Source organism: Mustela nigripes, chromosome 5 (assembly GCF_022355385.1).
Source record: "Mustela nigripes isolate SB6536 chromosome 5, MUSNIG.SB6536, whole genome shotgun sequence".
Classification (NCBI taxonomy): Eukaryota; Metazoa; Chordata; class Mammalia; order Carnivora; family Mustelidae; genus Mustela; species Mustela nigripes.
This window is the reverse complement of record NC_081561.1, coordinates 95,735,106-95,763,049: the sequence shown is the minus strand read 5'-3', so window position 1 is coordinate 95,763,049 and position 27,944 is coordinate 95,735,106. Positions and strand designations below refer to the sequence as shown.

Here is a 27,944-nt window from a genome sequence, read left to right as displayed (position 1 = left end):
AATTTTATTTATTTATTTGACAGACAGAGATCACAAGTAGGCAGAGAGGCAGGCAGAGAGAGAGGGGGAAGCAGGCTCCCTGCCGAGCAGAGAGCCCAATGCGGGGCTCAATCCCAGGACCCTGGGATCATGCATGACCTGAGCCGAAGGCAGAGGCTTTAGCCCACTGAGCCACCCAGACACCCTCATGTTTCCTTCTTTCCCAGGACCCTGGGATCATGCATGACCTGAGCCGAAGGCAGAGGCTTTAACCCACTGAGCCACGCAGGAGCCCCTTATGTTTCCTTCTTAAAAGAGCAGTGCAGTAGCATTCCTCCCCAGAAGGTAAGTGAGCATCGGGTCTACCAGGGTAAAACGAAATACAGGTCCGTGTGTCTCCCATGTATTTTCTAGGTATTCAGCTGGAAGCCACATTCAAGGAATGGAACTGGAGACAAAATTCGTAGTGGGCTTTTTGCCTCCCCTGACAGCTGGGCCGGGTGGCCAAAGGTGTGGTGGAATAGGCAGACTAGGTTGGGGGTGAAGGCGGATCTGCAGCAAGGACAGGAAGTCACCGCCTGTCACCTGCTCCATCTCTGGTCCAGCACTACTTCGGTCCGCCAGGGACACGAAGGACCGAGATCACCTCTACTCCTTCAAATGGACAGAGCAAGAGAAGCCAGCAGGTGGGCATCTGGAGGTGGCCTTGGCCCTCAGGCCTCTGACTAAACCCTGTTCATCTCCCACTCCCTTCAAGTGCTTTATTCCCCCGAAGGCTGTCTCAACGATACATAAAGCTTTTTTTTTTTTTTTTAAACTATTGAGGTTTAAAGTCAGGTACAGGAAACTAAACCGAATGTGCCTGTCACCATTTCAAGGTTTCAGGTCTTTAAGATTCAGCTTAATGGTCAAGTCATGACTCATTCAATAATTCCTTAGTAACTTAAAAGTTTTCATTTGTTTCTAAACCTGCCTAATTTATGACTGTTTACAGAATACCAAACTAACTACTCTAAGTGGAAACCCAAGATCCCATCAGTCAGTTTACTGGGCAACAACCAAGCAGGTAATCTCTTATTAACTGCTATCTCTCTATCATAAATGCGATGCCAGTACCTGAGGATTAGTTAGGCTTCTTTCAGTGCTTAATTCAGCTCAGACAAAAAAATATGACACACTAAACTAAAACTAATACCTAGAAATAAATATATTAACACTAATACAAGACTTTACTTAGAAGAAAAAGTAATCAAAATTTTAAGGTGTGCCTAAAGCTTAACTTTTGAATTATTCAGAATTTAGCCCTACATCTTATAGAATGGAAGTTTACAATAGTTGTACTATATTAAGTTTCACTTTGTTTTTATTAATAATTTTTTATCATTATTATATTTTTGTCAATCTTTTTATAAGGCTTATGTATTTCATAATGGCATTCAGAGAATCATTTTCCTCATTAAAGTGGTCCAAAGCTCAAAAATATTTGCCATTCATTCATGTGTGCAGTCACTGAATACAGAAATGAAAATTCACAACATGGAATGCTTGTATTAAGTAAATAGAATACAATTTGGTATTTCATCTGATAACATAGGCACTTGATGACCACCAAAATAGTATCAAAATACTACTTTGAGTAATACATTCCTGTACTTTTGAGGCCCCTGTTTCAGTGCACTGGAGCTGCTATAACAAATTACCATAAACCGATGGCTTATAAACAACAGAAATTCCTCACAGTTCTGGAGGCTGGGAAGTCCAAGATCAAGGAGCTGGCAGATTTAGTGTGGGGTGAGGACCAGCTTCCTGGTTCACAGACCATCATCTTCTGGTGTGGGAGCCCTCTGGGGCCTCTTTTGTAAGCTCATTCCATTCACAAGGGCTCCCCACTTAGAACCTAGGCACCTCCACGGGCCCTACCTTCAAATAAAGCTGCACTGAGCATTAGAATGTAACACATGGATTGGGGCAAGGGGGACACAGTCTACAGCAACTCCCCAAACTCCCTAAACATTTTTCCACATAAACGGGTCAAGTTCTCACAAATGTAAACCAAGTCTCTGCACCCTTACCCTTGCGAGTGCTTCCTCAATGGTGATCATCTTCTCCTTAACCATCATCATCAGCTGAATCCGTTCCTCGTCACTCATTGTTATCTCGCTTGCAACATAGCCCACATCTTCTCCTAGAGATTAGAAGACAAAAGACAGAATGGAAAAAAGGAAGATAAAACAGAATGCTGAGTCCTGAAAGGTCACTGGTCAGGACTAGAGAAGGAGAAAGTTCAGGGGCATTGTCCCACACTGCACGTTACTGCTGAGCGACAGGAGCCATTGGGCTACTTCTGGGGAAGCCCACTAGCTCATCTTACTGAGAAACAGGCTCTGAGAACATAGGGATGTTACCATAGAAACAAATCCTTCAAAATGATGGGAGTCTTTGTGATCGAGGGCCTAGTGGAAGTGTTCTGGAAGAAAGCTGACAGGAAGTCTGGAGTAAGAGGTGGGGCAGAGACCTGATTTAAAGACCCACCTAGAGCAGACAAGCATTCCAAGGCTCCTTCGGCTGATGGTCCTCTGTGTCCTTCTATTTCAAATACGAACAAGAAGAAAATCCTTTCGAGAGCAGTGGGAGGGACCCCTTTTTCCTAACATTAAGGTCACAGAGTCAGCTGCAGAATGAGACCTGTGGCCTGTTGAGATCCTAGATTCCTATAAAGCTGTCTGACCACTGTTCCTAAGAGGGTAGGCGCAAATAAATAAAATCACAGGTAGGGAGCATTTTGGTTCACTGGAAGGAAGGTTTTTATAAATTCATACATATGAAAGTCTTGTCAGAGATGCCTGGGGTGGCTCAGTCATTAAGCGTCTGCCTTGCGCTCAGGTCGTGATCCCAGTGTCCTAGGATCGAGCCCTGCATTGGCACTCCCTGCTCAGTGGGAAACCTGCTTCTCCCTCTCCCATTCCCTCTGCTTGTTTTCCCTCTCTATCAAATAAATAAATAAAATCTTAAAAAAATGAAAGTCTCGTCATAAATATGTATTCAAACTGTGAGAAGAACTCAATTTCCCACTCAGAACTGAAGGCAGCCAGGAGCGCCTGTGAGGCTCAGTCAGTTAAGTGTCCGACTCTTGATTTTGGCTCAGGTCATGATCTCAGGGTCCTGAGACCGAGCCCCACATCAGGCTCTGCACGGGGCATGGAGCCTACTTGGGATTCTCTCTCTCCCTCCCCCAATGCTTCCTCTAAAAAGAAAACAAAACAAAATGAAAACCTGAAGGCAGCCAGAACTACTGAGGCGAAGAGAATCCCCCCATAGGACCTTTTGAAAGTGCTTTCCTGCAAAGCAAACAGATTGCCGTTACCTGTGACATACGTGAGCCACGCCAGCTTGTGTGTGTTTGGTTAGCGTGTCAGGAAGGACAGGTCAGTGGAAGCGTGCGGTAATGCACTGGCTGGGAATAAACCCACCTTCTAGCTCCTCATCCTTCCCCTGCCCCCTCTTTCTCATACAGACTTCACCAGCTTCGATGTCACTAGGATCTTGGCCATGGCTAATGTGCCCTTGGTGTCGAGGGCCAGTAAGAGAGTCTGGCTGCAGACCCGGAGGAAACCACTGCAGTCGGGGCCAGCCCTGGAATTTATGTTCCCTTGCATTTCCCTATCTCATTTCCATTTTGTCATCAATCAGCCCAGAAAGTTCCAAGTTCTCTTCGCCACTCATCTACTTGTCTGGGAAGAATAACAGTGTGTGCTGGGTTAGGAGACAAGCCTGCTGGTTTGATTCATTTTATTATGTGCGTCACCTTCGAGGGTGGAGGGAATGCCGGGGAGCTGGGTGGGTTTCTGAAAAGAAACCACATGAGCCAGTAAACGGTTGGCTTCCTCCCTCGATCCTGCATCCTGTCTTCTCTCTCTCCTTTTCCTTCCTTTCTTTCTAAATAAGACTTCGTCGGGATCCAAGGTTTACTTTGAATCGCAAGTGGTCTCGGGTGTGTAGCAGAAGGAAAAACTGGGAATGTTGGAGAATCAGCCTTAAACCAGGACAGCCGGAATAACCCCGGTGAGTGCGGCTGGGGTCCCAGGTGTGTGACTGCATACATGCCGTCCTTGTCCACGTGTCTCATTTCCACGTGTCTGAGTACCTGGGACAGCATTCTGGACGGGGGAGGACTCTGTGATGTTTTAAACGCAAACAGTCACTGGTGAGCCACTAAGAACGTTCATCTCGCGATAACCTTGCTCGGCTGGGCTGGGATGGAGAAGCGGCTTTGTGTCTACTTTCCCTCTGAATACGGGGGGAACATAAATTACATAACTGGGCCTCAAAGGAATGACATATTTACTTACTATATAAACAACAACAAAGACACGGCCAAGAGGAGGGCAGGGCTCCCTCCACAAAGCAGCCCGGGCAAATTCCCATGATGTCAGACCAGGGGACAGAGTTTCCAGGGGCAACAACCCCGTCACTGGCCTGCCGCAGAAAAGCATCTCCAGTCCAGAAGATTGCAAAGGCCCCAAGTGGCAGGGCCGGGGGATGGGTCCAAAACTAACAAGCGCTCTGACTTGCTCAACCCTTTTGGGATAGATCTTGGCGAGTAAAGATCTTCCTGAGGTTGGTGTGACCAAGAAAACGAAAGATTTGGTCTTTGCTCTCAGATCTATGAAAAGGAAGACCTGCCAACTCTCCTCATTTTGTTTTCTCTGATTAAAAAAAAAGAGAGAGAAACCCACTGGGATGAAGTCTTAAAAGTCACGAGAGGACTGTCAGAAAACTTGGAATCTTTGTGGGCCCAGGCAACCAGTGTTTCTGACTGGCCGCCTCCAGTTAGATTATGGGGCACAGGCTTTTCAACGTTTGGGAGCTAAAAGGACCTACTGTCCGCCAGCTGTGGCACAGTACCTTTTGAAGTCTGTCTCATTATTCCTTTCTGGTTCTTTCGAAAGTTCTGCCAGAAATACTTGTTTTTCTTCTTCCAATCTCCTTTTCCTTTAAAAACAAAAGGGGAAAAAAAAGGCACAAGCAATAAATTCATTAATAACAAAAGTAGCCTCTTCTTTATAATTCAAAGCTTATAAGAATACTTTGATTTCACAAAAAGACAGTTTTTCTCTTTTGGTTTATGAAAGACTTGGAAATGCCTAAAAAGCTGTTTAAAGGAAATACAAATTTCCTAGCAGCAAGTAATAGAGCAGTGAGGTTAAGACAAGAAATAAAGAAACATCAAAAAGGCAGGCAAAACACGCATTCGTGTATTCACTTTGATGTTGTTTAACTAGTGTGTCTAATTCTGCCCTGTCTTGTCTGTGGTCGAGTCTCCCCCTCGGGTCTCGGCCACAATTATTTCAACGAAACCACAAATGGAACACTTGAAGAAGTGACCTTTGTTTTGTCATTATCCCTGCTGTTGATCTCCCCTTGATTTATTTCTGTTGTTGCAGACCTAATGAAGAAGACAGGAGGGTGATTATGTCCTGGGTGTGCTTGTCCGTCAGTCCTCAGAGCTGGCTCCGGGAGCCCGTGGGGTTGACCTGCGCTGTTACTCTGTGGCATAGAGTTTGCTGGGAGGCAGGGGACGCAGCTGCAGGGTAGGCAAGGTGGGGAGAGGGGGCTCCTGCCTCTCTGGCTTTCAGGTCACTTGCTGACCTACTATCTGCAGCTGACCCGGGGTACAATGACGAGAAAAGCAGACTGCCATCCTGCTGTGACAGCTCCCAACGGAGCTCCCTCCTCCCCCTCCCCCACCCTCACCCCCTGGACTGTTTTGGGGACAGCTGCCCTTGTTTGCAGGGGAAAACTATGTCACTGCCATAGCTAGACATCTCCAGTGTTTGCTAGGGTTCCGATCATCGCTGAGCTACAATGCCTTTTAAAAAGCAAAAGGAAAGGAAAAGAGCAAGTAAAAGAAGAGACTAGCTCTGTGTTTAAAGATGAAATGAAAGAGCAGGTCTCATGCAGATGGGGCACATGCACAGCAACAGCTTCGTCACTGTCACCACTTGGTGTCCCTGGCTGCTACGCAGCCACTGGAAACGGCCCAGTGGAGAGATGGGCTGCTGGTTTCCAAGGTCTAGACTGGCGTGCTGGCCAATGAAGCACAAATGCGTGGCAACCTGGGCTTGCTCCTGGGCTCTGTAAGGCACCGTGTGGGAACACCAGAGGCCCTCATGTGAGTGCAGATGGGCCCTGGAGCTCTGGAATGAAGCCCACGCCCACTGCGAGGAGATTTCCTTGGTACCCGGAACCTCGGAGGGGAGTGTGAGGGCACCTGCTGCTTTCCAGCTGCAGCAAATACTAGCACGGAAGGTGAGATTAGAAGGAGGGCCATCACTCATTCAGCTTTCCTCTCAAGCAATTCGGGATCATGACGTATTTCTTTTCCTGGAGGATATACTCTCTTCTTCCTCTATTTTAATGTTTCCAAAATGAAGGTGCAAATTGAAAAATAAATAGCAGCTAACATGCACTGAGTTCTTACCAAGCCCAGGCACCCTGTTCTTTAATGGCTTGTTTCACTTAATATGGCAATAAACAGGGTGTATTATTGTTCCCATTTAGTGGATGAGAAAGTGGACACTTCAGGAAGCAAATGACTTGCCCAAGGCCCTAACCACTGAGTTAGAAGACTCCTTATTCAAACCCAAATCAAAACCTGATCCGAGCACTTATGCTTCTTATCATAATGACCTTGCCAGACTTGCTCTGACCCAACAGAAAAGATGTTACTAAATCAAGAGCGGGTTTTATAATCAAGGAAATGTAAAATATTTAACACCTTAATTGTGCATAGTCTTTGATTCAAAAGTTCCAAATCAAAGGATTTATACTAAGGACATGATTAGGGATAGGCTCAAGGATTTTTCGGATAGAATCAATTCTCTGAGAGCAAAACTTAGAGACAACTTAAATGTTCAGCAAACAAGAGATGGTTGATTTAAATTGTGGCCCATCCCATATGATGGAATTTACGGACTTCAAAATTTTACCATAAAGAATATTTAATCAACGTGGGAAAATGCTCAGGATGTTATTCAATTGAATGGAATTCAATTGAAAGAAATTATAAAATAATATGCAGCGTATGAAACCAATTATGTTTAAAAGGAAACATACAGGCAGGGGTAAAGAGAGGAAAGAGATGTATCAAAATCTTAACAGTGTTTCTTCCTGGGTGCAAACATTCTTTGTGGTTTTTGGTGTGTTCACAGTTTCTGTGTTCTATAAAGTATTAAAATAATTTAAGTTGTTAAACCAAGAAAAGGAATACTGACCTACAGAGCTGTCTTCTGAGTTCGACTTAGGAAGAGTGTTCCTAGAAAAGAAAAACATGTCTGATTACGAGGGAGCCTTACCTTTGTGCGAGGACCGAAAACCCTCCCATCTCGGCCCGCCCCAGCATCATCACCACCTAGACGAGCCAGGGAGATTCTGATACAGTATTTACCACTAGCCTAATCTAGCCAGCTGCTGCCTTTCTAGAAACACACTTAGGAACCGTTTGTCAACATTTACTGCAGACTCACTCCGGGGTAGGACCTCTATTAAATGAAGGGAATGGATTTCACTAGACGATCACCCGATGATCCACTTCTGAGAACTATTAGCCACACGTTAAGTTACTGCCACTGTGAAGTCTCTTGTGTAAGTGGGACAGAGAAAGCAGATCGTAGTAAACATACAGGCCCAGGACCACAAGTGCCAGCTGCTCAGGCCAGCGGTGAGTAGGGCGGTTGGCCCCAGGAGAAAGGTAGGCAATGAGACACCCCACCCAGAGGGAGGAGGTTGGTGGGCAGGCTATCTGCCTTGCTAGATCCTCCTCTGTTCGAAGAGAAGCCAGGAAATCTGCTTTAAAAAACAAACAAACGAAAACAAAAAAGCAGCTCCACATTTTTAAGTGATGGCAAATAATTCCATGTTTTTAAAAAATGTGTCCAAGTCCATCAGCACGTGTCTGGACACCAGAGATGGCCCCCACGCCCCCTACTGCAGCTGCCAGCCCGTGACAAATACAGACAGATCCAAATAACTTGAAACAGGAACACAACCCAAAACCAATTACTCGTTTCTCTAGAACACACATAGACAGATACCAACTTAAATTAGGAAGGAAAGAAACCAAAGGAAGTTCAAACAGGTTCTCTCCTCAAGGTCAGAGGAGAGGGGAGCAGAGCCTTTCACTGGGCGGGTCCAGAACCTAGAGGGTTTTAAGTGCGGTGTACACGTGCGGATAAGGAGAATCAGGAAGAAGGAACCTGTATCCGGACAGAAACACAAGGGTCCTCAGGGGGTTCACACCTGAATCTTCTCTACGTTCACCTGCCAGGGAGGATGCAGGGGGAGGGCATGTGGCAAAAACGCATTCTTGATGGGAGAACGCACGGGGAGACAGAGGCTGGGAGGCCAGAGCTGGGTTACACTGAGGCGATCAGAGGAACAGAAGAGCATGCAAACGGCAGTGTGTGGCCCACCTTACGGGTGGAAAGGACCTCTACGATTTGAGGTGACCAGAGAAAGCAGGAGGGGGCTTTCTGTCACGTACAGCCACCTGGGATAACACACCTCTCTTCAAGACAGGGCCACCGATGCCGTCTGACTGCTGGGGGCCAGGTGAGCACAACAGCTGGGCCTGTAAGCACCTTCCAAGCCAAAGGCTGAGAGAAGAGGACCGTTGCTGACTCGTGCACAAATCTAAGAGACCTCTACTCTCCGTGAGGGGTGAGGGGAATTGCTCAGAAAGAAACAGGGGAGGCATCTCGGGTGCTGAGGACAAGAGCTAGACCCGAAGGCATTCTTTCCCATCACCACTAGCTGTGAACATAGAAAATGTAAGGAAAATGTACCCTGTTACTGAATTATGCCAAGGTTTAGCTCCAAGGATCTCCACTCTGCCCCGCAAGCCATGCAAAAATGAAAACGACTAAATATAGACTTACTTAAACAGCCACTTCCGTTCTTAATTCATTCAGCAAAAATGTACTGAATGCTATCATGAGTAAGGTACATGGGTGATTACAAAGAAATGGGACTCCTGATGCGACAAACAAGAGCGAAGAAGAAAGAAGTAGGCACACAGGAGAAGCAACAGCAGGAGGAAGGGGAGGGGAGGGCAGGGCTGGGCGTGGAGGACGGGGAAAAGGAAGCAACAGCAGCTGTGGGTCATTTAAGTGCGCAGGGCCACAGAGGTACAGAGGTACGGGCACAGCAAAGTGGCAGCAGGGAGCAGACTGCAGAGAGCTGGCTAGCTGACTGGGGTTAAAGCAGAAGATCCTTCTAAAGAAATATGGGTGTGCAGGTGGCATAGTCGGTTAAGGGACTGACTTCTGGTTTCGACGCAGGTGGTGATCTTAGGGTCAGGAGATCGAGCCCTGCATTAGGCTCCCTGCTTGGCATGGAGACTGCTTGTCCTGCTCCCTCTGCCCTCCCCACTCCATGCTCTCTCACTGCAAAATCAATCCATCTTAAAAAAGAAAGAAAGGAAGAATATGTGAGCTAAAGTTTGCGTTCCTGTATTTTGTTTTTTCAAATTTTATTCTGTTGCATTTTGAGCTCAAAGTCATAGTAATGTGCACCAGTCCACCTCCCAGCACAGTCATCCCCTGCTTTTGCCTTACCTGCTTACAGTAAAGAAAGCAGTACAGTCATTTTTAAAATCACTCTAAGGAACAAGGAAACTCTTGGCCTAATTGCTAAGGACCAAAGACATGAAATATCCCTAGCTCCTGATCAACTACTTAACCATGTAATAAATTACAAATACGTATGTGAACTTTTACTTTTCTTAAAAGACATGTTTTGGGGTGCCTGGGTGGCTCAGTCAGTTAAGTGTCTGCCTCCGCTCAGCTCATGATCTCAAGGTCCTGGGATCAGGCCTGCATTGGGCTCCCTGCTCAGTGGGGAGTCTTCAGCTTCCTCTACCGTCCCCCACACGCTCCCATGCACTGACCTACTCTCTCTCACAAAAATAAGTAAAAATAACTAAATAAAAGAAATATTTTCACGGAGAAAACAGCCTAAAGAAACGTTATTTTCCTTCAGTCCTTTGCTGATTACAGTAATAATCCCTTACTGAGTTGTAAGGAATTTTACCCATCATTGAATTCAATCCAAATTCTATAGGAAACATGATCTCCAGAGTTACTGGAGTGGTCCAAGCTTCCATCAGCTGGTTAGAGGCCAACAGGGAGCTCTCCCTAGACATGGGCAGCCCAGCTGTCTTTCCACCAGATGCTGGACTCTTCTTCTCCAGAAAAAATGTCCAGAAAATTGTTTATATCCTATTCTTAAAGAACTCAAAGCCCAACCTCTATTTTCCAACCCCTTTTTCATTCTTCCTGACAAATGGGAACGTCTTCTACCATAAATATATTCCAGAACCCACACCGCATACAAAGGTAAGCTCTCACTATTTCACAGTTATCACAAAATATAAACACATTTTACTCTATAAAATGCTAGCCTATAATTTTTTAAATTGGTATCTACTTTCTTCAAATTATCACACATATTTAAAAATTTATCCTCAGATTGGCACTTGGATCTTTTCATTAGGAGAGGGTGCTTCTACCAACGAATGCTTGCGTTTCCCCCAGGTGGCCAGCAGATGGCACTACAGCTCCTCTATTCATCTTGCGGTGACAAATGAGGGTTTTATTTTTAAGGTTTCACAAGTTCACAATCTAGATACTGGCCAAAGAACAGCAAGCCAGTGTTTCCCAAGTGTGCAGCTCCCCAACTCATCAATTTGCAAAGGGGGGAAATGACACCATATAAAGTTTAATTTGGACGCAGTGAACTGTCCCTGCAAACAGGCTGGCAGGCAGAGCAGTGATGTGAAATGCCATCTTTCTCCTTGAGACTGATTGTAAAATTCATCCGGCAGGAGCAGAAGTCAATGATGTAACCAGATTCCAAATCTGGATGGCAGCAGGTGGAAAGGGTCATTTGCTGATCTCCTGGTGGAAGAAATTAATGCTCAGGAGTCCGTTCCAAAGAGGCTTCCTCGGAGCACCTTACAGCCAGAAGCCACAGGCCCGGGAACGGCTGGGCTGGAAGCAGGTTTGTCAGCCTCCCTCTCTATCCATCACACTCACTATCAACAGGGTAAAAAGGATGGGAACTTCAGCACAGGGTCCCGGGTTTCCATGACTAGGACTGACAAGGACATAGTAATTAGCCTTTTGCTGCACTTTGAACATCTACATAAGCATCAAATAATTTGAGTTTTGCATTTAGTCTCTGGACCCAATCGTAGAAGTACCTTTTCATCAATAACTACTACTATTAGACCCCAAGTGTAAATACTTTTTCCTCAATCTCCAAATTAACTTTAATACTCCCTGAACTCAAAGAAAATTCAATAAAGAATTTATAAATAAGATTAAAACAAAACAAAACAAAACAATTTAAGGGTTAGCATCCCAGCACTTAACCAGTTCCTTCCATCGTACCTCATCTTTAGCAAATTCTTTGTTCAGCTGTTTCATTCCTTTCTTCTCACTCATTCATTCATTTTCTTTCCTTCAATAAACATTCATCCAACTCCCATTATGAGTCTGGCATCCTTTGAGGTATTGAGAATGTAGAGGTAAATAAGACAGGTAAGATCCTGAAGGTGCTCTTGTTGCAAAAGATGGGGGTGAGAAGCGAGGTGGGGGGTGCAGGTCAGGAAGTGGGGAGAATTCTTGCTGGGATGGACAGAGAAGGTGTCTCTGAAGAGGTGACAGGTGAAGAGAGACCTAGGTGATGTGCTGGCATGACAGGCAGTGGCCCTGACATGGAAGGCTGAGTAGGGAAAAAGCAGAGGAAGAAAACAAGAGGTCTACTCTACACACACTCAGTCTGAGGCACTTCCTGAACATCCCTGTGCAGACATTAATGGGACAGTTGGGTATGCAAGTCTAGAGTTCAAGGGCACCGCTCAGGACTGGAGATCAGAATTTGGAAGTCACGTGCATATTTAAAGCTAGGAGACCAAGAGAACAAAGACAGTGAAGAGATGTGGGATGAGCACTGGGCTCAACGGCAATCAGATCTTCAGGGTCAGGAAAAGAAGGTGAAGGAGCCATGGGGAACAGTCATGGGGAGAAAAAAAAAACCAGGAGTACGCTTTTACCCTTTCTGGCTAAAATCATACAAAATTGATTTTATAGAAACTATATTGCTGCTCCAAATGTCATACAGGGAAAGTTCTAGGTTGTTGTCTTTTCTTTTCTCTTGAGCCTTGCTTCATAGTAGAGATCTCCATGGAGCCACAGAGAAGGTGAAACACAAAGGTCAGAATGAAATACTTTAAATTTGTATGGAATTCTACCTCTTAAAACAAAAAGACAAAACTAAACACTCTTGTTGGCAATCCCCATCACAGAACAGGATGACCACTGAGGCTTGGGAGTGATGACATGGCTAACGACACAGGGCCAGGCAGGGACACCCTGGGCTTGGAAGTCATGTCTCCAGCACTGGGGGGGCCCAGTGCCTCGCCCACCTCACCATACTGTTCCTCATTTACATAAAAAAAAAATTCATAATACGTCCCATGTGTATGAAGCCAGTTGTTGGGTGAATTATGGAAGAACAATACTCAGAAGAACCTGTGAAGACCGAGCAGGTTTTCAATCCCAAAGGTGAACACAGCCCCTGGGTTTATGAGAACCAAGCATTTCAAGAGAACTGCGGGATTTGGTTATGCGGCTCTTGAAAGATCTGTCTGCTTGCTGAAGGAAAGGAGGCCACGGACTTAGGCTCAGGCTCCCTTTTCTTCCCAGGTCTATTTATATACAAAGAGCCTTAGGTGATTCTAGGCAAAGACAACTCTGTCTTCCCGTGATGTACTTAGCCTGGCACAACAGAGAAGTATAGCGAATGCCCCGGCATACAGTGGTTCCCAAAATAGACCTTAAGTTTTTGTTTTGATGGCCTGTCTAGAAACTTCATTATAACCAAGCAAGAAAAAGAAAAAGAACAAAAGGAAGGGAAAAAAAAGAAAAAAATGGCTATAACCTAATTTCTAAGAAAAGAACATGTGCTATCCATTACTGGAAAACCTATACTTAAAAGATTTTTAAGTTTCCTTTATCTTGTATCTCCAGAAATACACATCTTCATTAGTTTCTTTCCTGCTGAATTTTGAATCAGGGCTTTTTCCATGTCTGGGTCTCTTCCTGCAACATCCCTGGCCTGCAGAGGCTGTCCCCAAAGCCAGGAGTGTTTTCCTCAAGATGCGGGAAAAGGACTAAGCCATCTGTGCTATTGAGCTATGAGGGGGAGGCGGAGAGAAGGTAAAAGGGTTGAGGAGCTTTTTAGTAGTTGATTTTTTTTCTTATGTGGTGACGTATTTCTTATACATCATTTCTTATACTTCATTGACTATTCCTTGTAAGTTGATATGCCTTCCTTAAATATTTTGCTTAGTGACAAAGCATTTTGTATAAAGCAGGAAATTCCTTAATTTAATATTTCTTATTATCCTTTGAATAGCAAAGATCTTTTTTCATCATAGGAACGTATCTCCCCTATTTCATAAAAATATATATGAAGCAAAATTCTGTGTAGACTATCTACTGTCAGCTATAAAAATTCAAGGCTCCCCACCCTTCCCCAGCCATGGGGCCAGGACGAGGATGAGACAGGAGAGACACAAGGGGTCCACACTGCTAGAGGGGCTCACTCTCGGGGTCAACTCTGTGTCGTATGTGTCTCTCTTGCTTTACCCAGACGACAGGTGCAGGGTTTCATGCACATAGTAGAACTTACCTTGCAAACTTGCTGCCTCGGATTGAAGGGAATTCTATTGCTCAAATCTGGTATATGTCGCTAGAATCCTAAGATTATTAACAACAATGACAACATCAGTGACATGTTGTCCCCTGGTCACAACACTCCCCATACAGGCCTCTTCTTTCATTTCAGCCTATTCCCAGCCTGTACCTTCGGGGTTTTGTTACAAGGTCACCTCTGTGTCCCTTATTCTGGGCTCGCGCAGTTTCTAAATTGCCACAGTTCCTCCTTCTAATTTTTTTGGCACTGACTTCCGTAAGTGATTCAGATGGCCGTCCCCAATTCCTCTTCTTGACCGCACTCCCTACAAGCTATTCATGTGTTCTCACAATCCACCGTTTTCCTCGCAGTGGTGACCGGACGTGATGTCGGTGGTTCTCCGCCCGCGTTCCCCGGTGCCGGAGCTCTCCCAGCTGTTTATTCCCTGCCGTCCTCCTGACACGGTAAGAACCGCACCAAGTTAACTCACTGCGGGCAGCACAGATTACACCGAAGAACTGGTAAATGGCGAGAAGCTTTCCAGGATGGATGGACATCCCGGAAGTGATCTGGACCAGCCCGTGGCGTGACCTTTACTCCCCCAGAGAAAAGGCTGTGATGCGTGGATACAGGCTCAAAACGACAAGCCCATCCAGTGTTTGTTCCCAATTTGAAGAGGCCCTCTCCCCATACCGATCCAATGCTCCCCCTGAGAAAGTGTGGAAAGGCCACTTTCAAAGTCGGATACTTTCCAGCCTTGAGTTTGGACATTCTCAACTTTTTTCCTGCCCCACCCTCTTTGGTCATCTCTGGTTGAAAACTGCCATCAGAATCACTGTAGATGAACTTATTCCTTCTATACAAAATGTCTCAAAAGGGTCTCTTACTCAGAAAAATACAGAGAGAGAGTCAACGTAGGCATGCAACTTGTAGCAAAAATGGTTTCTGTTAGGCTTTAGTCTCTGCTAATTATATTAGGTAGATGGAAATTCGAGGTATCTAAACACGATCTTTGCTGCAAATCAAGCCTATCTCTCTCTCTTTCTAGAACCAACTTCCCTCAAATAGCTAGGATGGATACAGGACTTCTCTTCTACTTCTCAATTGCACTAGACAAAAGCAATCCACATTTCTCTGAGAATTAAACACACACACACACACACACACACACACACACACACACACACACACACCAGTGACTGAACATGACACCAAGGTAGAGACGGATGGGCCAATGATTGGTATCCATATGTGAACGACATTCCCTAGAGCTAGGAAGGCTTCTTCCTGTAGGAAGCTGCCTACCACCACGGCTCACAGTGTGGGCTCTGGAGCCCAACCTCCAGGGGTCAAAGCCCAGCTTTACCATTCACCAAACAGTCACTCTGAACAAATTACTTGTCCCAGTGAATTCCAGTTTCCTTCTATGCAAGACAGGGATAGTAGTACCTATTGCCTAGATTTTCTCAAGGTTTCCGTGAACTATGACTTGTACGGAATTTAGAACATGTTTGTACAGGCAAAGCGCTACTACCAAGATGTTAGCGATGAGGACGGCTGTGTACCCAAGTCTCTCTCAGTCTGTCTCAGAGGGTCCTCCAGCTTCTTGACATTGAAGGGGCTGGTTCCCTAGCACCTGGGGGTGGCCAACCAGCTTCCAACAACAGGCTCCACCCCTGCTGAGACTGAAATCCACCACAGAGACGCACTGGAAGAGATCTGTGTCCTGTGTCCAGTTACCCAATAGTAACTGTCCCAAACGTTAATGACAGAGCACATGGCAGAAGCTTTTGTTTTTGTTTTTAAAAGATTTTGTTTATTTATTTGACAGACAGAGATCACAAGCAGGAAGAGAGGCAGGCAGAGAGAAAGGAAGGGAAACAGGCTCCCTGCTGAGCAGAGAGCCCGATGCGGGGCTCGATCCCAGGACCCTGTGACCACGACCTGAGCCGAAGGCAGAGGCTTTAACCCACTGAGCCACCCAGGCAACCTGGGCAGCAGTTTAAGTATCGTGCTTGAAACATAGCCAGATGCCACCTCTCCACAGCACAACCTGTTTGGACGGCAACCTCACTGAGGCCAGGACGGTGCCCCGTGCAGAGCTGGACACGCGCCCAGAGACGGGCCTGGGGCATGGAGCATAGACTCTAGGAGAGCCCATGGTTGTCTTCCATGATTTCTAACCCTCCCCCCATGCCCTGTGGGTATTTTCTTTTCCATCTGGGGTTTATTACTCTTTATTTGTTACCTTGTGGGTTTGACCTCGCTAAGAAAGTTGATAAAAATAAATTGCTGTACAGGGAAGCCTGGGTGGCTCAGTCGGTTAAGTGTCTGCTTTTGGCTCAGGTCATGGTCCTGGGATCCTGGGATCGAGTCCCTCATCGGGCTCCTGCTCAGACAGGAGCCTGCCTCTCCCTCTGCCACTCCCCCTCCACACTTGTGCTTTCTCTCTCTATCCCTCTTTCTCTCTGAGAAACAAATAATTAAATAAGTAAGTAAGTAAAATCTTTAAAAAATACATGCTGCACAGATGGCTGCCCTGATGTGGTAATGTTGAAGGTCACCACTGTATCCCAGCCTTGAGAAGTTACAAATGCCTTCCTGCTTCCTGCAAACTTAGTGACCCGTCAATGTGTCCCTGTGACACACCAGATGGTGTATGATACTGTTTTCTAGGGAAGTTCAGTATGTGCAGGTAAGTCCAGTAAGGTCAGGAATTCCTCAGTCTCCTACAAAACCAACCAACCGTGCTTTTTGGTTTGGCATCTGCTGTTGGGCAAAGATAGTGAAGTCGTTCGCAGCCTGCTGATGGCAACAGACACGGTCTGTCGAGGGCAACGGTCTGGACCTTCCAGGAGTTCACAACAGAATGCGGCAGGTTAGATTGACGTGCTCAGGAGAAGGAGGCCAGAGTTGTGCCCAAGGCCTGCAGGGCCAGTGGCCTCCTGTCGCGAATTCCTCTTACCTTATTTCTTACTAAGGGAACCATGATTCTGTCTGGGCGACAAGGTACCCCATGAAAACACCCACTTCCCCACACTCCCTTGCAGCTGGCGGAGGCCAAGTGGAGCTTCTGGCAGAGAAGACACAGCTGAGACTTCACAGGGACGGACGGTCTCTGGGAAAGCTAGGTTTCCGTAATGACAAAGACTCACTCACCTTTGCCCATAACTTTTGCCCTTGCCCCTCCCCTCAGTCCTTCCTGAAACATGGACACAAGGCTCGAGCAGTCATCATTTCATCATAAGGATGAAAATCATGCATTAAAACTGGTGGAGAGGAAATACTTGCGTGAGCCTCCAGACTCCTTGCTGTATGAAGAAAACGGGCCTCCGTTTGCCTCCTCAGGGTGGTCAGGTTCAGTTACAAATGACTGAATGTAATCCTAACCGATTCAGTGGGCTAAGGGGTGAAAATGATCAGGGGCACCTGGGTGGCTCATTTGGTTCAATGGCTGGCTCTTCATTTCCACTCAGGTGGTGATCTCGGGGTTGTGACATTGAGCCCCCTGCGGGGCTCTGTGCCTGGCATGGAGCCTGCTCAGGAGTCTCACTCTCCCTCTCTTGCCCTCTGCCCCTCGCCCCCCACATGCATACTTTCTCTCCCTTAAAAAAAAATAAATAAAAATGACCGGGTTAAGCATTGGTCTGGGTTTACACAGCACAGTCCTATCGATCCCACTGTATTTCAGACTCCCAGAGACCATGAAAAGGCTGATCACACAGATGCAGAAATGGAAGCCTGGCAAGTTCATGAAAGTGACTTACCCGACGGCAAATCACAGAGCTAGGGCTCAGCTCTCCTGGCCTCACTCCAGTGTTGGTCCCATTTGGAAACACCAGATTCATGAAGGCCAGGGTCTTACCATGCGATTCGCAGTGCCAGATATGAAACCATGAGCCTCAAGTGTGTCCATGTTCTCCTATTATTAGCACTGAAAGTGCCAACTTACGTTTGTGACTCGGCCACTGACATCGACAGATGTGGGTCAAGCTCTGATTTTTGACTTTTCCTCAACAGACACACAAAAGGTGTTGAATGAAAGGGAAAGGGAAAAAAAGTTCTCTTCTGTTTTGTCTGCCTTCAGTGCAACCAATAAAAATGAATACCTTCCTTTGATGGCATTGATGTGAATTTTATTTAGGTCCTTACATCTTAAAAATTACTGAATTACTGTCAAAAGCAAAATAAAACAGGATTTTAGAGTACTGTTTTCACCACAAAAGCTAGTTTTTTATAAAATGAGAAAAGTACTATAAGTAGCTTTCTTTGCATTTTCTAATGATGGCTATGTATTCTGCAAATGAGGCAAAAATATCCTTCCCTTCTATTTGCCCTTTAAAATCTAGCACATACAGGGGGCACCCGGGGGGCGCAGTCAGTTAAGCCTCAGTTTTCGCGCAGGTCGTGATCTCAGGGTCCTGGGACCAAGGCCCGCATCTGGCTCCTTGCTCAGTCGGCTTGGGACTCTCTATCCCTCCACCTCTACCCAACCCCTCTGTGCTCGCAAGCACACACACACTCTGTTTCATAAGTACATAAATCTTTGAAAACATAATAAAATTTGGTGTGTACATGTAATAAATCTGTGGTTTAAGAAAGACTTTTCTGCAAGGAAACATGGCTGAGATGTGAGGCTAGCTGGATGGACAGCAAAGCACTGCATGTCCCCATGGCGGTTATCAGGATGCGTGGTACCAGCTCAGCACAAGAACAGCTCCCACAACAGGCTGCCACTCCGCCTGGTACCAGGTGCATATGGGGTCCTTATGCCAGCAGAGGCTGGGAGGGTAGGGAAACCTACCCTTTGGAATTCTTATCAAATGTGCGTGATGGGACGCCTGGGTGGATAAGTCGGGTAAGCATCTCCCTTTGGCTCAGGTCATGATCCCAGGGTCCTGGGATCGAGTCCTGCATCGGGCTCCCTATTCAGGTGGGAGCCTGCTTCTCCCCCTCCCTCTGCCACTCTCCCTGCTTGCGCTCTCTTGCTCTCTCTCTCTTTGACAACTATATAAAATCTTTATTAAAAAAAACAACAACAACTGTGCATGAACCTGCAGGGAACGCCAGACTGCAAAGAGCCAGCCCCTAAGAGCCTCCGCCTCAAAGCGGAGAAAAGGGAGAGGGGAGATGGCTGGAAAAGAGGCTCCATTCAACTATCTTCTCAGTCTGTTTCCATGGCAATGGCTCCGGAAGCGGGTCAGAACTTTCTCAGTGGAAACAAACAGCGGCTCCCATTCACCACTGCCCGGGCCATGCTGGGCATGCAGGCCGCTGTGCTGTCTGGGCCCAGAGGCCCCAGGTGGGGGGCATGGGGGCCAGGGCTGCCTGCCTTTCTTCTGTCAGCTGCTCTGAGGGGAGCAGGGGAGACAGTAAAGCTGCCTCTGAAGGACAGAGTTGGAGCAGCTGCAGGACTGGAGGGCTCTTCTGCACCCTGCTGGTCACACGCTGGAGGCACAGTGGCCAGCCACCATCTAGGAGATGGCTGTGGGAGCTGTCCACCGGCCCTACTTCTTCTGGTGGGCAGCACAAAGGATGGGGTCCTTTCCCCTGTGACCGCTGCATAGCCCCACCTTCGATTCCTTCAGACACCTCTGATGGAAAACTGTTAGGTTATGAACACTGTGAAGATGGGAACTCAGGCTTTCCTAGCTAGCTCCTCAGATTTCCTTTTTGTAACTGAGATATAACGGACACAGGACACATTAATTTTAAGAGTAACACATAATGAGCTGATATTTGGATGCATTACAAAACGACGGCCACAATAAGTCTAGTTGGCTTCCGTCATGGTTCAGACCTCATTTTTAAATTCCCACCCATGTCCTGTCACATCGCCATCCTCCAACTCCGCTGGCTGGTCTCACGTTGCTCTCGGATTGCTTCACATCCTTCCCCCTTCTGGTCCTGAGGCTTTCTCTGAAGTGACGCATTAGCACCTGACAGAGACTCCGGGAAGCAGTGCCAGAGTCACCGTGACGACATGTGCCCTCTACCGGTGCAGGTGGGTGCCACCGCTGCTCCCACGACTGACTGAGATGTGAAGCAGAAGCAGGAACCATCGACCCAAAGGAAACGAAATGGGCTTTGGCAGTGATTTGTAACACTAAGCTGGCCGCCTAGGAACCTTCTGGAAAACTTATTAAAGACTCCCGACCCGTATCTGGAGAAGTCAGTGTATGAGGCCTGGGCGGGGCCCTAGGTCTGTCTTTCCAACAAGCTCTCCAGCTAACTGTGATGCGTGGGTAGGCCCACGACTGCCGGTGGCATCCAGGAGACCCTGGCAACACATTCCCCAACCTTCCCTCTCTATTTCCTCATTGCACCCTTCACTCCAAGGTCTCCAAAATCCCGTTAGGCAGGATTACAAGTGCAGTTCTCAGAAGAGAATTCAGAGTATGAGACTACAGTAAGACCACACAGCAGTCAAGCTTGTAGACGCGAGGTTGGGGGTCAGGGGCAGTCCTGAGTACCCCATTTCCATCCTCAGTTCCCGGCATGCAGGAGACACTCCTTAAAGACTGAGTAAAGGAATTAGCCAGTGGGATGGAAGAATTTAAAAACTAGAAGCCTAACAAAGGCTCTGGTAAGTTTTAGACCTTCAGGATCCATCCCCTGGACCATGGGTCTCCCTGCCCTCCCGGGGGCTTGCAGACCATCTGCTCACATTGACAACAGTCCTTCTAACATACAAAGCCCACCACTAGGCAATCCTTGAGCTGCTCTGAAGACCTCCCCGAGCTGGCACGGGGGCTGCACGGACTCTAAGCATTGCCCACCCCCCAGAGTGCTGTGCTCAAATGCCTCTGCATACCCTTGCTTCTGTCTGGAATTCCCTTCCCCTCTAATCCCGCCTCCCCAACCCCTCACCCTCCCTGCAGTGCTCGCTCCTGTGGGCGATGTGGTGGATTTGCAGCCTGTCAACATAGCTCTGCAGGATCACATCACCCAAATCCCCTCCGCTGCCGTGTGCCGGGTCAGCCGGAGTCCCGGGAGCTCCTGCACAGGAGCTGCGGAGAGCAGAGGCAAAGCGGCTACTTTCTTTCTGTGCTTCAGAGTCTGTGCAGGGCATGAGGCCCTGTTGTAGCTGACGCCTGTCATGGTGGGGCCGGGACTCACTCGGGGGTGGGGGCCGCAATCAGGCCCCCCGTGCGTGGATCGTGCTGGGCCAGGGGCTGGTGAGCATCTCGGGAAGGATGCCAGCTCCTCCTGCAGGTTCCTGGCGAGTCGAAACTGGAGGCTCACGTGGAGGCAGTGAGAGAGGACGTGTCCGTGTTTGCAGGTGGAAGTTCATTCCCTTTCCCCACGTGACCTGCATGTGACATCAGGCCACATCATCTGACACAGAGCAGCCAGCCCCAACAAATACCAGCGGTCAAAACCCTGCAATAACATCACCTTAATGTCCACTTCTCCAACAAGAAGCCAGTCTGATACCAAACTGCTGTGTCTGTGGCGGTGCCAGGCCCCCAGGGCCCAGCTGGCCATCCTCCTCCAGCCCCTGCTGTGCGGCCTTCACGGCACAGGACTATCCTGTTGTCATGACTTCTGCAGCTCCTAAGAGGACAGCTACCTTCCCATCGCATGCATCTTGCCAGCACCTAGCAAACCCATCCACACCGTAGAAATCTGGAAAATGTTTATTCAGTTGCACTGCACTACTGCCCGGCCCATCACAGGTCTTTCCTGACGCACCTGTCTGTGGTCTGCATGGAGGCATCTGTGACAACAGGTCTGGCCCCTGCAGATAGATGGATCTATGTGAGAATTCCACCTCTGCCTGCCCAGACTTTGTGATGGTGATCTTGGCAAGCCCTTTAGCCTTTCTGACCCCTTCCCCCCACGGACCCCACCCCATTTCCTTCACTGTTAGCTACCGTTTACTTTGCATACCATAGGGGTCTTCCCTGTCCTTGCCAGGATAGTATCGCTATTTATCTACTGATTGCCTCCCCCCACTGCACCCCACCCCCTTGGCCCAGTGTCCTGTTCACCTCTCCTGCAGGAGACGGAAGAAACCACAGCCCCCTCGCGTCCTAAGTTCCTCCTGGCAGTGGAAGCCTGTCTCCAGCCGTTGCATACACCCCATCCCCGGGGTGAGGGGTGCGCAGCCCAGGCATGTGGGCTCCAGCTGGGGCCGGGCAGCTGGGGCTCGCTCACCAGATGAAGCGAGGGGCAGCAGAGTCTGTGGTGGGGAACAGCTGAGGTGGGGAATTCTAGCACAGCTGCTCCTACCCTGAGCCCCTGCATTCTGGAATGTCGAGCCCCTCAAATATGCTATGCGACAGAGCACACACTCGTGCGTGCAGATGCAAAGCCACCCGCACAAACAAGTCTTTTGGCATGCTGTGACTGCACGGGCTTCCTGAGGATAGCGGTCATCTCCTAGCCTCCCCTCTTTGGGGTATGGAAAGGAAAGGAAAGCTCCCGTAGCGGAGGCATGTTTTCTGTGGCCCGAGCCACTGGGGAGATCTGCGCAGGACACCATTGAATGAAAGAGAGGGTGAAAACCATAAACACGTGACCATGGCCACGGGCGATGCCACATGTCATGGAGGCCATGGAGAGAGAACGAGTGAGACATGAGCCCCTACCATATGCCGGCACCGCGCTAGGTATCTCACATGACCAGCCTCAGAAAGAGCTTCTATTGCATACATTTTATGGTTTAGGAACCCGAGGCTTAGAGAATTTAAATAAACTTTCTCACCCCACAACTAGCAGAGCTTAATGCAGGCTCGCGGTCTGGCCAACACCAGCAGCAGCAGAACAGCCCATCTGGACAGGCCACGCCAACTTGGCCACTGCAGGGCGTGCTCTGGACTGGGTCAGAGAAGGAAAGGAGACCACCCAACTCTAACTCATCACTGAGTAGGTGAAGCCCGGAGGAGTGACTCTAAGCAGACGGCCATCACAGACAGCAAGCACACCAAACACTCCAGTCCCTGGGATAGGGACCTTGCCCTCCTGCCCACAGCCTTGGCAGACGGCTCTTGGTAAATGGATCAAGGGGAAAGAATGCATAATACACATACTAATCTAATGCCTGGCTCTTGGTGCAGCCCATTCGTTTTCTGAAACCTAAACTTGCCATTCTGCCTCTACTTCCCACCCTGCTGAGCTCAAACAATGGCAGTCCAAGCGACCTCTGGTCCCCTTCGTGGCTCTGTGCTCACAAGCCACAAGTGCCCGGCTCCATCTCCTGGGAGGACAGTGGGCACCCAGCAAGGACACATCCACCTGAACGGGGCAGAACCAACTTGCAAGCTATTCTGAAGGACACACCTCCATGTGGTTTCCTCATCCCAGTGCACATATGTACGTCCCCCATGGGAAAGATCTGGCATTCCTCTCCCCAGCCCGCAGCCCTGCCACAAACAGGATGTGGAAACAGGATGCATTCATCTCAGCTCCAGGGGACACGGCTTGACCTGGATTTCCCAACAAACTTGCAGACCTCATCAGCAATTCTCACTGAATCTGGTCTGTTCCAAAGGAGGATTCATAACTGCAGAGCCTGCGGGTTTCCAGTGCTTACTTCTACAAACGAAAATGAGCAGAGAGAGCCCCACCTTGTCACGCACAAGTCCACAGAATCACAGAGAGCAGAGACCCTGTTTTCAGGGGTGTCCGTGAGGGAAGGAGCCTGAGCCCTTCTTCTCCAACCAAGTCTTCAGTAATGAGAGACCTTCTTATTGAGGAACAGGGTGGAGGTCCCCAGCAGGAACTTAATAAAAGGAGAAGACTTTCAGTCTTACTGAAAGGACTTACTAAAGGAGTCCTAAAAGGAGTTACTTACTAAAAGGAGAAGACTTACTAAAAGGTGAAGAATATCTTACACATTTCAAGGAGGCTGGAGACAAAGTTACCAAGAACTGGATTCTAAGGTCTACTCTTAATGGAGCTGTAATAAACCAATTTTCTTTCAAAAATGCACTCCCCCCCTATTTCTATGAAATATCTAGAAGAGGTGATTCTACAGAGACTGAAATTAGATTGGTGATTGCTTAGAGAGAACAGTGGTCATCATGACATGGGGAGGAGTGACAGCTAAAGGGTTTCTTTCTGAGTTGATGAAAAGTTCTAAAATTGACTCTGGTGATGGTGGTACCATTCTGTGAACAGGCTACACACCTTGTTGAGTATTTTTACTAGGTGAGTACATGGTGGATACACTGTATCTCACTAAAGCAGATTTAAAAACAACTAAACAAATGACCACATGTCAACCTGTATACAAATGTTCACAGCAACATTGTTCATAACAGCAAAGAAGTCAACACAGTCCTGAGTGTCCACCCATCAAAAAATGGATAAACAAACAAAAAAATGGATAAACAAAATGTGGCATATTCACACAACAAAAGGGAATCCACATGGATGAGCCTTACAAACATTATGCTAAGTGAAATAAGCTGGTCACTTAAAACACATAGGAGTCTTTAGGGCACCTGGGTGGCTCACTCAGTTAAGCATCTGACTCCTGATCTCAGCTCAGGTCATGACCTTGGGGTTGTGAGATAGAGTCCCTGTCGGCCTCTGTGCTCGCTGGAGTCTGCTTGAGATTCTCTCTCCTCCTCTCTCTCTACCCCTCCTACCCCCCCAAATAAAAAAAATTTTTTTGAACCCACTGAATTACATACTTTTAATGAGTTATATGATATGAATCATAATATGTGAATTGTTTTTTTATTTAAATTCAGTTAACATATTATTATTATTATAAGTTGACTTCAGTGATTTATCAGTTGCATATAATACCCAGTGCTCATTACAGTACAATACACGCCCTCCTTAATGTCTATCACCCAGTTACCCCACCCCTCCACACCCCTCCCCTCCAGCAATCCTGTTTCCTATGATTAAGAGTCTCTTATGCTTTGTCTCCCACTCTTATTTCATCTTGTTTTATTTTTCCCTCCCTTCCCCTATTCTCCTCTGTTTTGTCTCTTAAATCCCACATACTAGTGAGATCATAGGATAATTTCTGATTGGCTTATTTCACTTAGCATAATACCCTCTAGTTCCTGGTATGTGAATTAGATCTCAATAAACCTATTACCAAAAAGAAAACAATATAAATGTACTTTTCTAACAAAACTCCAAGTTTTAAAATTAAGGATTAAAAAAAAATTACTGAATTACAAATGACAAATTACTTACTGAACACTCAGTAGGTGCTGGAAAGCTTAGTAAGGGAGGTATGTACTGTACTGATCATCCTCATTCTACAGTCATGGAACCTGTAGACACCGAGATGGAGTAACCTGCCAAGAGCTGAGGTGCTGGTAAGAAACAGACTGGAGGTGAACCCAGAGAGGCTGGTTATCAGGCAGAGCATCTTAACCCCAAGGCCATCATGTCATTCAGACTGGATAAGGCTTCTTGTCTCCAGTTCTAGGACCTTAGGCAAGCCAATTAATCTCAAAAATAGTACATACATCAATGAGTCCAAGAAAACTTAAATGACAAAATACAGTAAAAGTGATTAGCATGGTGTCTGATAATAGAAATAACCCAATAACCACTGTTATGATGATGGTACCTGTTATAATACAGAGACATCACCGTGCCAGCTGTTACTGGATTCCAAAAGGTGGAAAGATTACAGCCAGGGAAAGGACCAAAAAAGCATCCCTGGAGAAGCAGTTCTTAAAAGAGGATCTAAAGAAAGGAGATGCTTTCAAGGCAGGAGCTTGGAACAGCCCAGGAGGCATGAAGACAGAGGGGGCAGTGTGGCCGGTGGTGGGAGACGTGGCCATAAAGATGGGCCCGGGCTGGACTATGGGGTGTTTTTTCAAGTGCAAATGTACAGAGGCCCTAATTCATAGGCGCCACAGTGGAGAGCTCAGTATCCCCTCACCGCAGTGTGGCCTAACTGCACTTCATGGAGACCAATCTGGGGTCATTTCCTGAATGTACTTTTCTGGCTCCTGAAAAGAGCACTAAAGTTATCACTTGCAGTGGGAAACATAGGAAAAGTTACAGAAGTACAAGCAACAGGGGCGCCTGGGTGGTTTATTCAGTTAAGCATCTGCCTTTGGCTCAGGTCATGATCCCAGGGTCCTGGGATCAAGCCCTGTGGCGTGGGGCTCCTTGGGAGCCTGCTTCTCCCTCTGTCCCTCCCCCTAGCTTGTGCTCACACTCTCTCTCAAATAAATAAAATTTTTAAAAAGAAAAAAAAAGAAGAAGTAGAAGCAACAGGATTTGATGATTGAGGTTTTGGAATCACGAAAGAGAAGCAGGAGATAATGACTCAAGGTTGCATGAAGAGCGGAAAAAGGTCCCAAGGACAGAAGGGGGACATATGATCAAAGAGCATGGTGTCGGAGAAGGAAAGGAGGTGAAGAAGGGGTGAGGACGTGCACCTGGGGTAAGAGTGACAGTAGTGAGCCGGCATCTGGCAAACTGTGACAACGGGCACGTCACCAGATCGGGAAACGGGGCCGAGGGACAGCTGTGGATTTGAGTGGGTGCCCGGACACAAGAGGTCAAAACCTTGGGTGTGCGTACCTGGGGAGAGCCTGCAGGCTGGGTACACAGCCCCAGGGGATCACCCACCGTAGGACACGGGCAGAAGAAAGGGAACTGCCAAAAGGGGGCATGCAATGAGGAGAAACTAGAAGCTGCCACAGGCACCAAACCAAGGGCGAGGGGAGAAGTGGGACCCGCGGGAAAGGCAGCCCTGCCAAATACAACAAGGATCTGTGAGCTGGCAGGGGCCTCTGCAGCACTGACCTCAGACAGCATTTCGGCAAGAACGAAGGACACAGGAGTCGGGCTGTGGGGGCCAAGTTCAGGGGGAGAAGTCTGACTATGGTTTTCGAGAATGGTAAGAAACCTTCCACGGGAGGGAGAAGAACAAAGCATATTTGTGGAAGACCCAGGGTTCAGAGTGTAAGGTCTCACACACACACATGCACACACGCATGCACACACGCATGCACACACACCCCCACCGGTAACCTCCGTCCACTCTCATCGTGGCAGGACTGCGGGCGGCTACACAGCCCAGGAACAGGACACTGGACCCCCACACTGGGAATCAGGGAAGACTTCTGGGAGGAGCCAAGACCAGAGTTGGGATTCTAAGTCTGATGGGGTCTGCCCAGCTGAGGGGGGTGGGGAGGACAGTGAAAGTGGGGCCGGGGCACCGCACCAGAGGGAGCAACCATTTCAGAGGCTCAGGACGCCATGGGTGTGTGTGGCCCAGCTGAGCAATCACAGGAACTTCATCTGCCTGGGGAGTAGGTGAAAAGAAGAGGCGGGCATCAGGCAGGCAGGGACCGCCCGTGAGGAGCAGGAAGGCAAGTTCAGAGACCCAAGTGATCTGGAGAGGAGCAGCAGGGAGGGAGCAACCAGAACACAGCGACACAAGCAGGGTTACTTCCCAAAGGGCACATGGCAAGGGGGAGGTGAAACAGGGATTTTGGAGGAGGGAGAAAAGGAGACTGGAGGCCATCAAAAGAGTATATAGTGCCAGCTTGCCAGACGAAACAAATCCGAGAGGGAAGCAGTGTCCAAAGGGAGTCAACGTCCGCAGAGAACATTTGTAAACCAGACGCCGTCCATTTCCCTGGACCAGAGAGCGCTGCTCCGCTGGCTCGCCCTCCTTTGACTTATCTTCCTCGTCCGTCTCCGATATATTTTTGGACTTTTTCACCATAAAATAGTTCAAGGGTAGTCATAGGTAATGAAAGGAAGTGAAACTAAATCAGTGAATTTTCAACTCTGGTGAGAAAGACTTAGTAGAAAAGGGCCTATAAATATTGGTGAAGGTGAAGTTTTGAGATTTATTTTGGACCTTCCTGCCTCTATAAATAAATAACTGAGACATAACTTAGATTCGAATGCAAGGAAAGCCTCCCCCTACCTCCAAGAGGACTACTGGAGTGTAGGTTTTAACTGCTGCTATTTATATAATGCTAACGAACCTCAATTTACGCCTAACCTCTCTATCTGCATAAGCAGTGCAATTAAAAGTATTCTGGAATTATAGTTTAATGGTAGGAGTCTGGGTTCTCAACTGGGATCAAATCTGGGCTCTGTCACTTAATTAGCTGTGTAGCCTCGAGCAAATTATTAACCTCTCTGTGCCTCAGTTTCTGCATTTGCCAATGGGAATAATATCATAGCAAACCTCAAAGGGATGATGGATTAACTCAGTCAATGTTAAGTACTTTGATCAGTTCCTGGCCCATACTCAG

General features: G+C 47.6%; 1 protein-coding gene and 1 long non-coding RNA gene across 4 annotated transcripts in view; one reads left to right on the top strand and one right to left on the bottom strand.

Annotated features, from left to right (window-relative positions):
• Positions 1-27,944, bottom strand: part of SASH1 (SAM and SH3 domain containing 1) — a 309,610-nt gene that overhangs the window by 70,274 nt on the left and 211,392 nt on the right. For all 3 annotated transcript variants that reach the window (XM_059400910.1, XM_059400909.1, XM_059400911.1), the window contains exons 5-7: positions 7,254-7,294; positions 4,885-4,971; positions 2,052-2,164 (exon numbers count right to left, since the gene is read on the bottom strand). In XM_059400910.1, the coding sequence (XP_059256893.1) occupies positions 2,052-2,164; positions 4,885-4,971; positions 7,254-7,294 (241 nt within the window). The remainder of the gene's footprint in view (positions 1-2,051; positions 2,165-4,884; positions 4,972-7,253; positions 7,295-27,944) is intronic.
• Positions 3,753-17,844, top strand: LOC132018227 (uncharacterized). Its single transcript, XR_009404479.1, has 4 exons — positions 3,753-4,041; positions 10,862-11,037; positions 14,109-14,201; positions 17,429-17,844. It is a non-coding gene; the product is annotated as an uncharacterized LOC132018227 (long non-coding RNA).